The sequence below is a fragment of the Meles meles genome, chromosome 11 (genome assembly GCF_922984935.1).
Source record: "Meles meles chromosome 11, mMelMel3.1 paternal haplotype, whole genome shotgun sequence".
NCBI lineage: Eukaryota > Metazoa > Chordata > Mammalia > Carnivora > Mustelidae > Meles > Meles meles.
Window position 1 is genome coordinate 89,593,916 of NC_060076.1, and position 16,545 is coordinate 89,610,460.

The following is a 16,545-nucleotide window of genomic DNA, read 5'->3' on the forward strand; positions in this document are numbered from 1 at the left end:
GCCAGAACCTGGCTCAGCAAGAGCGTCTTTGCGGCACAGTACGAAACCCTGACCTAGTCGAAGCGGCACTCAAGATGTACCCAGTTGACAGCAGTACATTCTGGGTATTGAGCCATATAGGCAGCAGTCGAGAAATTTCCCCTGTCCCCAGATGGCATCCCTGCAGTGTCAAGAAAATGAAAACACTGACAAGAGGGTCAAAGCATGAAGCTTGCATTTACCTCATAATTTAATTGGGAGCTTTTTGTCAAGAGCTCCAAGTGGTTCCTGAATGACTAGAACTGTTTCTGGAGCGGGTTGAGGTAAAGGGGTGATGTGGCAGAGGGGAGACCGGGGAAGGGGGCAGGGCCCACAGATTCCTAACAACAGAGAAGACGTGCAAGCAGGTGAGAAACACACAAAGGTTCAGACGAGCAGAATGGAGAAGAGAACACCGCCTTCCTCCGGATTCTGCTTCACATGCCTCAGTGTACACCTGCAGCCCGTACTGATTATCTGCTCTCTTACTACGGAGAGGAACAAGGGGAGGGAGGACACTCATGTCGACCCAGTACTTGGTATGTTTTCTTTTTAATTGCAACAGCTTTAACATTATTGTTTTTCATTAATGCATGATAAGGAGTCGAGGTTCAGAGCTGTCGCATTATTCCCACGGTCACATCCCCAGTAAGTGACCCAGCTGGAATCCGGTCCCAGGTGTCTCTGGTTACAGGTGTGCCTGGCGGTTTCCTTATGAGAACAGAGACTGGTTTTATTCACGGCCCTATTCCCTGTGGCTACTGCCATGCAGGGCACAGAGCAGATGCTTATAAATACTCTAAGAATTAGGTAACCGGTTTGCACCACACTGCCTTGCCTTCTGCTTAAGAAGAGTTTCAGCAAGTTCTGGAGGTGGGTGAGGAAGTAAAAAGGACCAGGAGTCGTTCCATTCCTGAGAACACCCAGCTCCCTAACAGAACTCTTCCTACCCCTTGGATGTGAAATAAAACGTGTTCTGAAACTTACGCTTTAACAATGATGGTGTCATCAAAAGGCCAGGCAGCACATAAACTTGACAGTTTATGCAATTTAAATAACGTTCCTGATTCCCAGGAGGCTGGCCAGGTAACTGTGGAAAGCACTTCCACGTGTAAATTGGTCACTACTGAGATGAGCTGGTACCTTCTGAAATTAGCAAATTACTTGAGCTTGAAGGAGCTGAGGTCACCATTCGTTATCTGATTGTTCTTTGCTCCAAGCTCCCAGGGCAGCTTATAATGCAGAGTGCTGGACTTTCACTCTTGTTTTCAAATTAAAGATTTAATTACAGTCTTCACTGAAGATGAACCAAGTGTGAAAATACCTGATCTACTTGGAATGGGGGCTCAAGGAGGAGTGTGTGGGCTGGAGTCAGTGCTGGGGCATTTAAAGACTTTCAACAGTAGCATTAAGGGTGAAATCAATTATATTGTGACCAAATGCTGCCCTGTGGGTTACTTGGAGTCAGTGAAATTTATATGCTTCTTGTTGATCATTTTTTTTTTAAGCTGAAAGGTTTTTTTTTCTCTTAGTTGTCATTCTGATAGACTACAGACTTGAATCTCCAAGACATCCAGGTTTGGAAGATTGACATCTCTGAGATTAGCCGAGCCTGGCTTTGCACACTGGCCCCTGTGGGTGTGTCAGGGCCGCTTGTGAGGGATGTTGAGGCCCAGGTTCTCTGTAGGTCTGTTGAATGAAGCCGATTTTTTGTGGTGTTCACATCTTAGTCAGTCGATAATAAAAGCAGTCTTTCCAAAACCTACCTGATGGCACCACATTACCTACTTGTTGAAGATAGTAGTTTTATAAGGTTCTTTCACTGCAGAGAAAACAAGTGCCCATATGCCTTCCTGTCCTCCAGTTTCATCGTTCTGATATCTCGGTTAGTGTCCAGAGTAAAGTGGCGGTGTCCAGGACTGAGTAGATACATGGCGCCTGGGTCGCACAGTTGATGAGGATCTGACTCTGGATTTCGGCTCAGGTCATACGATTGAGCCCTGCATTGGGCTGGACCTGCTTAAAATACTCTCTCCTTCTCCCTCTGTTCCCTCCCAACCTCCCAATTCCCCCCCACCCCCCGCAAAAAGAAAAAGTTGATTTATGATGCCTCATTAAATCTCCATCCTCAAGAAATCAGCTGTTTCGCAGAAATGAATTTCCCAAATGACTGATCATTTCTCCTGCTGTTGCCAAAGTTCCTGCCTCCCACCATCTGACAGCAGGGAGGTTTATAAATGGATTCTCTTCTTTCTTGCCTTCAGGATGCTGAACTTTTCTTGAGGGTTCGGGTTCACTGTCACATCTATAATTGGACTCCCAGCTCCCTTGGAATCCCGTCCCCTTCCTGGATGTGGGGCCGGCGGCCATCCCTTTGCCCTTGTCCTTGACAGCTGCCTCTCGGTCATTGTTCTCGTGCCAGTCACGACTGCTTGGGGTCCAGGAAACAGCTCAGCTGGCTTTAACCAGTGAATTATTCATTCTCTCATTTCTTCATCAACCACTGTTTGTTGAGTACTTACCAGATGTAAGGCCTTTAAATGGTGGTCACCAAAGGGCCCCAGAGACAAATACGAAGTGGAATCCTACCCTGTTCCTGTTCTTTTTTTTTTTTTAAACTAGGTTCCATGCCCAGCACAGAGCCCAACATGGGACTCAGACTCACAACCCCGAGGTCAAGACTTGAGCCAATATCAAGAGTCAGATGCTCAACCCACTGAGCCAGCCAGCCAGGCGCCTCTTACCCTATTCTATGGGGAGAGTTGTTGGGTCCGTTTTGTGGAAGGGGAGAGGAAAGTGGAAGTGACAGAACCACATGAAAGGCCACAACGAAGTAGCCTGGGCATCGTTTCTGCTGAGAGCGACCAGGGAAGTGGCTTTGAACTGGGTTTGACGTGTGGAGATTGGGGGACCGTGGGATCAGCACGAGCTCGTATCCAATGCTCCTGGGTCTGCTCCAGGGCAGAGAGCGGGAGAAGTCTGGAACACGGTTCCAGTGCAGGGGGCATGTGGGGAATCCGCCTGCTCCTCAGATGCCAGGCCAGCAGGTTTGGACGTTTCCAGATACCACGTGAGGTGTTGACTGGGGAAAGGAGATGGGCCTCTGGAAACACAGGGGCCATCCTGGGTGAAGTGCAAGCGAGAGGCCTGAGCAGGACAACCAGACGCTAGCAGATCAGCTGCAAGGTGATGAGCGCGGGTTCCAGTCTGGGGAGTGGAGAGATGGGGTCATGGAAAGGAGAGATCCGTGGAAGAGCTCCATGGGGCTCACATGAGCAGGACTTTTCCAGTGCTTAGAGGTGGGAGGAAGATGGTGGGAGAAGTTTCCTAAAGTAATCCTGAGGCTTGGAGCCACAGCAGGTGAAGTGGGTGGGCTCAGGACCCAAGAGAACAGGGTTGGGTTTACTCTGTGGAGAAAGATGGTGGGTTTACTTTTAAACATAGTGAATTTACACTGCAGGGAGTTAATGAGGTAGAGATGTCCAGCAGATACTGAAAATACGGAAGTAGTTCTCAGAAATCAGGGCAAGAGATAAAAATTGAAGTCATTTGCAAGAAGGTGATATTTAAAGTTTGTGTGGAAAGGGGGAGACAAAGCATGCAGTTTGGAGAAAGCCTGAAGGGTAGAGGCTAGAGAAGAGATGGAAGGCAGAGAAAGCTGGGAGAGCCACAGTGGAAGGGGAAGGGGAAGGGGCAGGGTTAAGTGTCTAGTGCCCCTGAGGGAGGAAGGATGACCGGAGCATCCCTGGGCTGCGGAGATCAGCACGTCATGGGTGACCTGAAGAAAACTTGCCTGGGAATAAGACGGCCACCAGTTTGCCAGGGGTAACCCAGCAGGTAGACATGGAGGGCAGTTCTTCAGTCACGTTTGGTGGTAGTACAGTGGAGACAGGACAGTAAGTCGGCATTAAGAAGTGTGGGGAGAGACTGAGGGAAGGGAGTAATAGAAAAAAGACCAGGGGTCCCTGAGTGGCACAGTCAGTTAAGCGGCTGGCTCTTAAGCTCAGGTTGTGATGGGAGGGTCATGAGATTGAGGCCCATAGCGGGCTCCATGCTCAGCCGGGAGTCTGCCTGAGATTCTCCCTTTCCCTCTGTTCTCTCACTTGTGCTCGCTTGTGCTCGCTATCTCTCAAATAAATCTTTAAAAAAAAAAAAAGACCAAGTCCCCCTCAGGATGGCTATTATTCAAACAGAAAATAGTGTTAGCAAGGATACAGAGAAATTGGAACCCCTGTGCATTGCTGGTGGGAATGTCAGACAGTGTAGCTGCTGTGGAAAACGGTCTAGCAATTCCTCAAAAAACTGAATATAAAATTACTATATAGTCCAGCAATCCCACTTCTGGGGTTGTACCCCAAAGAACTATGAACAGGGAATTGAACAGATAATTTGAACACCACCGATCACACCAGCATTATTCACAGTAGCCAGAGGCACACACAACCCGCACATCCAGTGATAAACGAACGGGTAAACAAAGTGTGGTGTCTACATACCATGGAATATTATTCAGCCTTCAAAAGGAAGGGAATCCTGCCCCATGCTACAACATGGATGAAACTTGAGGACACGATGCATACTGAAATAAGCAGTCAGTTGCGAAAGGACAAATACTGCATGACCCCACTGATGGGAGCTTCCTGGAGTTGTCACATTCACAGAGACAGACAGAAGGATGGCTCCCCAGGGCTGAGGGAGGAGGGAAAGGACCGTTCCTGGTGAGCAGGTATGGAGTTTCCGTTTGGGAAGATGAAAAAGCTCTGGAGATGGCAGGTGCATAACAACATGTCTAAACTTAATACCCCTCAGCTGTACACTTAAAAATGGTGAAAATGATATGCTTTGTGTTCCATGTGTTTCACCACAATAAAAAAATTCAAACCCAAAAACTAAATCCTGAAAGGGAAACCAACCTGTTGACCAGAGTAAGGAAGAGTGAAGTAACAATTTATCTCGTGCTTTGGTAACTACTTGCCAGGGTTGGTTTCCTTCAGTTCCGAGCTGTCCTCAGTGGACCAGCAGGAGCTGTCCCTGGGCAGGAGCATCTCACTCCAAGGGGCTGGAGGGGGTCGTTCTGTGGAGCCCCCAAGCACGGGCTGCTATCAACTTTGGCTTCAGATGGGATGCAGTTGAGGAGAAAAAGGAAAATGTTTTCTTTCTTTCTTTTTTAAAGATTTTATTTATTTATTTGACAGACAAAGATCACAAGTAGGCAGAGAGGCAGGCAGGGGGCGTAGGCAGGCTCCCGGATGAGCAGAGAGCCCGATGCAGGGCTTGATCCCAGGACCCTGGGATCGTGACCTGAGCGGAAGGCAGAGGCTTTAAGCCACCCAGGCGCCCCAGGAAACTGTTTTCTTGAAGGGAAACTAAAATCCTTGTCCAATCATGAACTCTTCTCTCCTGAAACACTTAAAACATATCACAGACATCTGGAGGGGAGAAGGCGCCATTGTGCTCCCTGAATGCCTTCTGTCACTCACAGATTAACTGGACCCACAGAAAGGATGGAAGTCCTTTCCTGCGGGCTAAATGAAAAGGTGGTACTTTACTTTCAGAGATAATTCAGAGATACATATATTGAGGGGCACCTGGGTGGCTCAGTGGTTAAGCATCTATCCTCAGCTCAGGTCATGATCCCTGCATCCTGGAATCGAGCCCTATATCTAGCCCCGCATCAGGCTCCCTGCTCCGCAAGAAACCTTCTTCTCCCTCTCCCACTCTCGCTGCTTGTGTTCCCTCTCTTGCTGTGTCTCTCTGTGTCAAATAAGTAAATAAAATCTTTAAAAAAAAAAAAAAAGGAAATATGTATATTGAATTTCCTTTTTTTTTTCCTTTAGATTTTGGGGTCTTAGGGTTGGTATAGAAATTGTCTTTTGGAAAAATGTACAGTTTGTTCTATTATTTTGTTATTTCTCTTCACCCTTAGCATGAACCTTTCCAAAATAGTGTGTTTTTGCTCCTGTAACCCGAACTTACTGTCCATCCGTGATGGCTGTGTTGTATTCAGGTGGTAAAGTAGCTTGTGTGGCTCTGAGCAGGCATGTGTCCTCCTGTCCGGAAATGCCTGGAATTTTCTATCCTGATTGATTTCCTCTGGTGTATTTTTTTAGATGCATCCTGGCATCTACTTCCTTATTCTGTATCAGAGGAAAATATTAATAATTACTGGTCTTCGATTTCCTGTAATGCTAGCTAGGAAGGAGAATGAAAAGCTGGCCTGGGATGATAGCCAATACAGAGGCTATCAGGCCTCAGTAAATACATAGCCTGAGGCTATGTATTTGCCTTTGAAGGACTGAGTCCCCTGGTAGTAAGGATGAAATAATTTACCCAACACCACCCTCTGCCCTGTTTATAACACAGCATTTGGGGCACAGTATTTACTTTTGAATTACAAGCTGCAAATTTTATATGACTTTTATTTGAGAAATGGTTCACAGACTTTCTCTTATATCCATTTCAAAGGCAAAGTGTCAGGATATCTCTAAATGAAGAACTTCTTTAAAACCATGTGGCTAGGGGTTCCTGGGTGGTTCAGTTGGCTAAGTGTCTGCCTTTGGCTCAGGTCGTGATCTTCAGGTCATGGATGGAGCCCGGCCCGTGTCAGGCACCCTGTTCTGGGTGAAGTCTCTCCCTCTGCCCCCTTTCCTCTGCTCGTGCTCTCTCTCGCTCGCTCGCTCTCAAATGAATAAGTACAATAAAATTTTTAAATTTTAATAAGAATTTTAATAAGAAAAATTTAAAAATAAAAGCATGTGGCTAAAACTACATTATCTAAACTGTTTTGTAAAAGAGCGTGTTTTATGGAAGACGATAGGATTCCAAAGTGAAAGGCGGCCTCAGGCTGGTGGATTAGCCAGAAAACGAGCTCCTTCCAGTGCTGGACTCTGCTTCCTTGTGACCTGCCCTCCTGGCAGAGGTGTTGCCTCCAAAACTCGCATCCTTTTTCTCAGCCTTCACAAGGTGCCTCGTATTATCCTTTAAGGCCGAAACATCTGTGACCCTTTCTCCTTCTCAGTGCACAGAAAACTGCAGGGCTCCGTGAAATGCTTCTCTTGCTACAGAGCATCTGGACAGAGCCAGGCCAGTTTTTTTTAGCATGATCGATGCCACACACAGCCTGCGTCCTGGGTTTGATTCCTGCCATTTTCTCAGGTCCCAGAATCGAATGGGAAATCAACTCCAGAGATGACTTTCAAGCATCCTGCTTGCCGGGTCAGCTTTAGTTTCTGAGATGCCATCATGGGCGTGTTTGAACTGTGTTTGCTGCTGCTGCTGCGTGTTTCCCACCCCACCCCCTCCACCGGTCAGGCACTGCTCGTGGACCCGAGCCCTTGTTGGCATTGCAGAGTCCCTGGGGAGCAGGGTCCCATGTGCTCCCCAGGAGCCAGGCTTTTTGGGCCTGGCCCAGGCTGAGATCCCAGGTCCGCCGCCTGGCCCAGGGTGTGTTTGCTGCGACTTCTCTCTGCAGAAGCGTGTGTGCCCCAGCTTTGCTTCGAGTCTCTGCAGGACAGACAGACGGAAGCACCTAAAACCCGTGCACGCTCTAGTTCCCCAGACTGGCAGTAGGCCTGCGACTCTCCTGCTGGTGTGTGGGTGAGCTCTGTCCTCTGGTTATGCCACATCCTGCGAAGACGGACTGCCATGGTCTTTCCCACACGTTCATCCCTTATTAAACACCCGCTGTGTGCCCTGCACAGTGCTAGAGCACAGATGGTAGCTGTCCTGTTTCAGTTTCCCAGATGTTTGTCTTCCAGCTTGTAGGCTGACTTCCTGTTTCTGCCACGAGGAGGCCTGAGGGCTCCGCTGGCTGAGCCCATTTCTGGCCCCTGGGCGCAACCTTGGGAAATGTTACTTGTGACTCTGGAACGAGCTTGGGAGCTTGGCGCTATAGAAGGCACAGACTAACAGGCTCGGCTTTCAACTTGGAATTTGTTTTAACTGTCAGTCTTCAGATGTGTAAAGAAGGATGAATAAAGAGGGCACCTGGGTGGCTCAGTCATGAAGCATCGGCCTTCGGCTCAGGTCATGATCCCCATGTCCTGGGATCAAGTCCCGTGTTGGGGATCTGGCTTCTCCCTCTGCCATGAGCTCTCTCTCTCTTGCTCTATCTTAAATAAATAAAATCTTTTTTTTTTTTTTTTAAGATTTTATTTATTTATTTGACAGAGAGAGAGATCACAAGTAGGCAGAGAGGCAGACAGAGAGAGAGGAGGAAACAGGCTCCCTGCTGAGCAGAGAGCCGGATGCGGGGCTCGATCCCAAGACCCTGAGATCATGACCCGAGCCGAAGGCAGCGGCTTAATCCACTGAGCCACCCAGGCGCCCCTTAAATAAATAAAATCTTAAAACAAACAAAAAAAATGAACAAAATACAAGTCCCCTTTCCTTGAACATCAGAATTGAACCCCATCTGAGAACATTCAGTTTGACCTGTGATGTCATTTTAATTTAATTTTATTTATTTGACAGACAGAGATCTCAAGTAGGCAGAGAGGCAGGCAGAGAGAGAGGAGGAAGCAGGCTCCCTGTGGAGCAGAGAGCCCGATGTGGGACTCGATCCCAGGACCCTGGGATCATGACCTGAGCTGAAGGCAGAGGCTTTAACCCACTGAGCCACCCAGGCAACCCTGTGATGTCATTTTTTTTTTCCTTTCTCAACCAGTGTTACCACAAATCTTACTGATTTCTTCGTTCTGTGTAGATAGTGGCGTACATAGACTCACTTTTTCTGAAGTTTTCAGGCTCAGTGTGGGGTGTAATGACTGACAAGTGTGTAGAGTCTTCAAGTCTACCAGCTGTTTTGTCATATGTCATCTCAATCCTAGAGCAGCTTTGTGAGACACATGATTATTCTTTACAAATCCTCTGACAATTAAAGAAACCCAGACTCTGTCTGATGGCAGATCCCACAGTCTTCTGGAACATTCTCTTAGAGGCGTCTGAGGGCAGCAGGGAGGAGGCTGGGGGCTGGGAGGTGGTTCTAGGGGCAGAGCCTAGACAGTGCCAAGGTGCTGCTGTGGCCAGGCCCCACGTGCGGATCACCAAATGGGGACACATTATGTGTTTTGAATGTGGGCTTTTCAGCTGCATCGGGCTTTACGGGGCCCCACCAGTGTATGTAGAACTAAGTGCTCTACTCTGTTCCCATTTTACAGACAGGAACACTGAGGCATGGATAGGGTGTGGAAATGACCACGCCTGCACACGTTCCCCTGGCTGTGTCCTGTTGTCTTTGTCTGCAGATCAGCTCAGGCTGCCCCAGCAAGCCTCCATTCTCAGGGCTCCAGGCACCCAGTCACTGTGGACTGGAAATGGGGAGACCTTACTTCTGGAGCATGACTGCCTCTGCCCACTACTTCCCAGAGTCCCCACCTCTTCGACAAACTTAGGCTGAAACATAAGAGAGTCTTCCTGCTTCCGGATACTACTGTCTAAAGGGATGGTTTCCTTGATTGTTGGATGATAACACTATTTTTTGTACAGTTTATAAAGCATGCCCACAGACGTTCTGCTATTTGATTTTGATTTGACACCAGCCATCCTGTTACACACACCCCCAAGAGCTTATGTCACAAGGGGCCTATTGTCCAAGTGAGGATTAGGTTGGTTGAGACACCCCGGCTAGGCTCTAGGCCCTGTAAAGTACAGGTGTGTTCCTCATTCCCCTCTCTGAGGAAGGCACGTGTATGTGTGAGCAGACCTTGTACCAAATCCCCCTTGACATCCTACACCTTCAAAAGCAAGAACTTTCTAACTTTAACACACCGAGACGTAGACTGCTGACCAATGGAATAAGGAAACTAATTACTGTTACTCACTAATTAGCACAGTGGCCTGTGGTTAGCCTCATGTCACAATGGGGAAACCAAGGCAAGGATGCTTATGTCCATCCCCCAGGTAATACAGGGGATTTCTTCAGAGTCAGCCTAGTGTCTGGTTCACTGAAGGGCAGAGTAGAGCAGAGTTGGCCAGCGTGAGGATTTGTCTCAGGGTGTTGTTACCTAAGAGGAGTGAAAGCCACGGTATATGTAGGTTTTAAGACTGCGTATATTTTGGTGAAAACCCAGTGAGGCAGCATGAACGTTTGGGTGGTGTATCTCCCCAGATGCTGCCTCCCAGGGTGAGAGAAGTCTGTGGGCCCATCATGACGTGTGAACCCCTCATGTGCACACTTGCTCCCTTCAGAGAGATCAGGAACGAAGGAGTCAGGGAGAGACGTCTCTTCACTTCGGGGTCAGGGAGCCACCAGCAATATCACCACTGCTGATGGGTGGGGGCTTGAGGGAAGTGAGCAGGAAGGTCCTTGGAGACACTGAGCACCCATCAGGATGGGCTGTGGTCGGGTCGCTTTGCTTATTCATGGGCTTGTTTTGACACTCCAGTTTTCTGACCCCCCTCTAAGAAATAAGCAAGGAATGGGGGGCCCCATGAGGCTGCCATGCCTTAGTTCAGGAGTGTCTGTCCTGTAGGGGGTGGCGGGGGGGAGCTGAGGAGGGCTTCTGGCCCCAGAGGGTTCTACCTGGGTCCCAGGTTGGGGGTGGAGGGTGAGAGGCTGAATGGTGTCCCTTCTCGCTTTTCCTTTCTTTCTATTTTTTTTTTTCCCTAAAGATTTTATTTATTCAGAGAGAGAGTGAGAGAGAGCATGAGATGGGGGAGGGTCAAAGGGTGAAGCCGACTTCCTGCTTAGCAGGAAGCCCAATGTGCGACTCGATTCCAGGACTCTGGGATCAAGACCCGGGCCGAAGGCAGACGCCTGACCGACGGAGCCACCCAGGCGCCCCTGGCTTTTCCTTTTTTGTGCGCTACATTAAAACAATCCAGAAAGGATTCTTCCCTTTCTGTTGGACTGTGTAGGTCGGTAGGGGAGTGCTTTTGGTGTGTTGTCCCCGACTTCCTGGAGCAGTAGGCCAGTGCGCTGCAGCCACAGGCAGGCCAGGCTGTGAGCCCGCCCCAGGCTTCTGCACCGCACTTCCGCAGGCTGCCTGATCCGCTCCTGCTGATTTTGAGAACCAAAGAGTTGTCCTGGTGTTGACTTTGTGATTCGTGGATCCGTGTTAGACACGAAGTTTAGGGGGAGGGGTACTGTTACTAGTGCATAAATAACGCTCTTTCTCCTGCGAGGTCACTTAGTTTTTAGCAGTGGCCCTCCCTTGCCGCCCTGGCGGTGCGGTTGTTGGGGAGAAGGACTGCTGTGCGCCTGCTTCCTGCCTCAGTGACCCCCCTCCGGGGCTGGGCCACTTCTCTCCACAGCGCACAGAGCGCAGAGCTGGCCCCTCTCAAAATGGGGGCTGGATTTTACCGCTGCCCCGAAGATGTGTTTGCAAGAACATAATCCTAACAGCCCCCTCTTTGTCACTTTGCCACTGCCCTTTCAGTACATGTAGGTGGAGGAAATACACATTCAATTGTTTCAAAGATTATATATATATATATATATATATATTTTTTTTTTTTTAGCAAATAGATAGTAAAGGGGGGGATTAATAAAGGGCTATTTTTCTCAGCTTGTGGTTTCTAATTACATCAGTTACAGCTTAGCCCTGCCCTTAACTAGAGTGCAGGCATGAACTGGAAAAGAATGAGCTAATCCGTGATAGATCGGGTTGAATAAAGATCTCCATTCATATCTTTACCTTTTATCCCTTGTTCCGAGTGCCAAGAATTAATGCTGTTTGAAAGTACAGACTGAACCTGCCAAGCTTTGGACGGCTCCGATAATCCTAATTATTTTAGACGTGAGTGAGAAGGGCAGCAGTGCCTCTGTGGAAAAGAGCCCCATTGTGAAACCTCACATATCTGCTAAGTGGTGTTGATTGGACGTGATTTTATTTCCAAACACGACAGTTAGCACGGAGCGGAAGAATTTGTTGTTTGAGAAATTTTCGTTAGCTTTTCATCAGACTGAGGCCTGCAAACTCAGGAGACCAGAAGCCGGCACTTTTGTTTTCTTCCTGTCCACACGGAGGCGTGGAGCCGCTAACAATTGAGGAGTGCCGCTCATATTCTTATTTTTAAATGGTTTCTTAGTGGGCGTTTAACAGCGTTTAACAGAGAGAGGAAGAAAATTTTTCTCAAGCATGAATATCCTGTTTTCTCACATCACTGGAGGAGAATTATTCGTTCCAGCCCACTGACTTCCAACAGATCATTCAAGTTAAAAGTCAGGGGTCTTTGCGATGTTGAAAGATTTAGCAGTTAGAGTGGTTTTTGTTTTGTTTTTTTGTGAGGTGGGTTTTTTTGGGGGGGGAGGGGAGTGCAGTAAGATAGATAGTATCGCTGCAATCATCTTTAATTTTTTTCCCTCAGCACTGGTTAGAGTGATTATGTATAAGATTTTTTTGTTTGTTTTTAAATAAGTGTAAAAGCCCCTTTAGCTTTTTAGACAGACAGGCTACTTGAGAGAAAACAGATACTGGGCTTGCTGGTTCATTCAAGGGTCAGCCTGGAAGAGGTTTGCCCACTTTTCATTGGAACCCACACAAAAAAATCAAATGGGCAAGTTTTTCTGTTTCTTAATTTTTAGTCCCCACTTCGGTGTCCAGAAGTCATTTCTTCAGTTTCTGGAAATGCTGGGAAATGCTGGGAGCCTGTCCATGATTGATGGAAGGGTAGCAGAATCCTGAATTGTTTATTGCCTGTGAATGCTTGCTGCTTCCCCCCTCAGCCCCCAGCCCAAGCCCAGCTGCCCCCCAGCCCCACCCCCACCCCCCAGCACTGGAGCACAGCACTGACATCTTCAGTGATGCAAATAGTTGTGTGCGGAGCATCGCTGGGCCAATCATTCTTTCTTTCTTTGGGCTTATTCCCCAGAGTGGAATTACCAGGTCAGAGGGGATGAACAGTTTTACGGTTCTTATTACATGTCCCTAGATTGCTGTCCAGAAGGACTGAACCGATTTCTAGTGCTACCAACAGTGCACCTTTTCTCACAGTCCCACTGACACAAGGCATTAGCATTTCCACAAATAATTAAGGGGAACATTTTGAGTTGAAATTAGCCTTGTGTCAGGCTCATTAGAATCAAATCAAAAGGCAGAAAAGATAATTCTGACTTTTGAATTTTTAATCGGTATAAAATAACTTACAGTGGTCAATGATTACTCTTCCCCCAACAACATTTAATGAAGCTGCATTAAAATGGAGAGGGTCCTTTTGAGGGTGGCAGTAAAATAGGGTTTGGACATTTTCCTCCCAAGAGAACGCTGAGGAAATCTTGACTGTAACTACTGTTGGGAGGGGCCACACAAACTAAGTTCAGTAAATACTGTCCGGAACTTCGGCAGCCCCCTTTGCAAAGACGCTGCTAAGCCTCGACAAAAGTAAGAATAACATAGACAACATAGAGAGATAGTGAAAAACACTGGCATTTTTCAAAACAGGTTGCGTTCATTTATTTGCATCTTCTCTGGAGTGCAGTCACGCGTGAAGGCGGCTGCAGCCCTGCCCCCGTCTGTGCAGGTGACACCCTGTTGTGTCTCTGGAGCCGGAGTCTCAGGAGTACTTCCCAAGAAAACACCCACAAGGCAACTGAGGGCAAAGGGGGCTACCCCCTGATTTCTTCCTTTTGCAGAATTCCTGCCCTTCCCCTTTTCGGTCACAGATCAGTTAACTGTGAGTGGATGGTGTAGGGCGGGGAGTAATGGGGAGGGGGCACCCCTAGGTCCGCTGACGGAAGGCAGGAGGCAGACTGGGGGCCCAGGACATGTCAGGGGAGCACTCACTGACCCCTTCCTAGCTGCTGCCTGAGTCTGACAAGGGTCAGGTATTTTGCCTCCTTAAACTCAGAGACTAGGACATTTCCATGGCCAGTCACTAAATATGATGCCCAAGGGTGGGGGACAGTGCAGGGAGAGTGAGACCGTGGGTCAGGCTGGCTGGTGCCACACTGCCCTTCAGCTTCCAGAGGGTCCCCTGTGTCACCCCTTGAGAATAATTCTTCCAGTGAATGGTTGGAGCATTACATACTTCGTTAAGGTTTGTGGCACGCAGGAAGTAGGCAGTAAAGGCTCCCTCCTGTCCCCATTGCTCCTGACAGAGGACCTTCTGTCACTGGTTTGAGGTGGGATGGGGCAGTGGGCTGATCAGCCCGCGGACTCTGCAGTTGGCTCTTAGCTGTCCAGATCTGTGTAGGGGACAAGATGTCAGAGCAAAGTCTGCTGACTTTGGAAAACCTGTGTGTGTGTGTGTGTGTGTGTGTGTGTGTGTGTGTGTGTGTGTAGCATTCTGGGCACACAGCGCCATTCATAAATCATCTTGGATTTGCAGGGAACTTTGCATCCATAGAAAATTTGAATTTAGCCTTTATGAACTGCAATAAGATGAAGGCTTCAGATTTTATAGGTTCACGGGGGTTTTTGGTTGCCATATGTATTTATATAAGCATGTGTACGCTGTTTGGTGTCTGTGAAGTACATTTAACGGTGTTCTACTTTAAAAAAATTTTTTAAAAAAGGAGCTTACACACTTTTACTCTTGCTTTTGATTTAAGTGACTAAACAAATACTATCAATATCAAAGATAGTTGCTGGTCAGGAAATTGCCTTGTTTCTCAGATTTACTCACTAAGTTCTCAGATCTGTGCCTTTCCTTATTGGTGGTATTTGAGGTAGTCATATAAAACTCTCCGTCCTTCTGTCTGTCCATCTGTATGTCACATGAAAAGAAAGGGGCTTTCTGAAATAAGTTGGTCTAGTGGTGTGGTTCAAGGTCTGCCTCTTAAATCCCAGCTCTGTTCTTTTAGTTCTGTGTGGTTCCACTAGCTGCAGCAAACCTTTTCCAAACCCATAACAAGCGTAAATAGTGTTCTCTTGTAAAAAGGTCTCTTTTCAGCATGGTAATATACCTTATTAAATCCCAAACATAATAAGTATTGATGGCAAACACATCAGGACCCGGTACAGCTTCTACTATGATTTAGTTCTCTACAAATGACTCCAGCACTCAGCTCCCAGTGCATTTTGCTAATTACATCATAGATTTCCCTATTGATGAACACAGGCTGAATTAACACAGGAGCACTAATGTACCCTTTCACCATTATTGTTGTACAAGAAGCCGTGGCAGATGCTGGCAGTTAGTTACACAAACATTAGTATTAACGATTGGCCATTTGGAATTGGTGACAAACTACTGCCCGGCAGAATCCTGAGGCTGAAACCAATCAGGAAGTTAATGAGGAGAGAAATTACCACTGCAGCTTCCCCTTAATTACATTCACTCTAGGCAGGAAGGGAGTTCTGGGGGTGGGTCTGAACTCGGCTAAGGTTAAGAAGGTCAGAGACCCTTTTGCTTAAATTTTGTATCTACTGTGGCTGGTAAGGTTGCAGAAATTGCTCAGCACATTATCATCCTTCATATTTAATGTCAGGTCCTAGTAGAGTTTTACGTTCATAGATTTGCTTTTAAAATCTCTACCTGACTCCTATTTTAGTGAAGGTATTCCTTTAACTTTTTATATTAAAAAAACTCTTTAGTTTTCAAAAGTTATGTAAATAGCAAGTGTTTGGCCCCATAAGTCCAAGAGAAATACCAGGTATATTAATCTATCACCTTCGCTGGCTACATGTTAGAAAATTTAGGGTTACCTGTTAAAGGGTGGAAACACATGCATGGAGCCTTGCTTGGGGTAATTTGTCAGAGGGATCATTTGACAAGACAAGTTCTATTAGCATCCTTTACATAAAGGGGAGGGGTTCAGTGAAGGGAGGAAATAGTTTCTGCAGCGGGGGAAGGGGGAAAAGACTTTTTTTTTTTTAAATTTTCCTCTTTATGCACGTAAATTCAGAACTCTGCCACCTAACTTTCCCCTTCAACTCAGATAACTGAATAGATATTGTGCAGAAATACTATGTGTGTGTGTGTGTGTGTGTTTCCTAAAGAAACATTGGGGTTTTTAATGAGTGCCTAGAACAACACTTTCAACTCAGAATAGAAATGCACAGTGCCTCTATCTTTGTTGGAACCTAATTGAATACTGAATGCGGAAAGACTAGCCACTTTTAACATACTCTTCTCCCTCCCTGTCTCTCCCCACATCCCAGTATTCTCGCCGCCCAGCAGTCAAGATTCTGGCTTGGTTTCCCTCTCCAGCAGCTCTCCTATTAGTAACGAGAGCACAAAGGGAGTGCTTGAATGTGAGTCTGCCTCCGAGCCCAGCAACTTCACCGTCACTCCCGTCATCGAAGAGGACGAGTAAATGATGCCTGGTGCCTTTGGCTGTTTCCTTCACTTGGAATAGCAGGCTTATTCCATTTAGACACGGGGTTTGTTGTTAATATTTTGCCTTGACTCATGTCGACTTAACTGTTGAGAGCATGTTTGGTTTATACTCCTTAGAGCTTAGCCCAGAGGCTAAAATACATTTGGAGTAGTTTAGGATCCTTGAGTACCATCTGCAAGAACTAAGTGCTTTGCTCACGGAGTTAAATAGTAGTATTCCCCCCCCCCCTTTTTTTTTATGATTCTGGTTTACATGTAGTTTTCAAAAAATACAATAATTCACTAAAGTCAGGGAGTACTTTTGCA

General features: G+C 47.1%; 1 protein-coding gene across 1 annotated transcript in view; it reads left to right on the forward strand.

Annotated features, from left to right (window-relative positions):
- Positions 1-16,216, forward strand: part of DMRT1 (doublesex and mab-3 related transcription factor 1) — a 106,636-nt gene extending 90,420 nt beyond the window's left edge. The window contains exon 5 of the mRNA XM_046023105.1: positions 16,062-16,216. Coding sequence (XP_045879061.1) covers positions 16,062-16,216 — 155 coding nt within the window. The remainder of the gene's footprint in view (positions 1-16,061) is intronic.
- Positions 16,217-16,545: the final 329 nt, after the last annotated feature.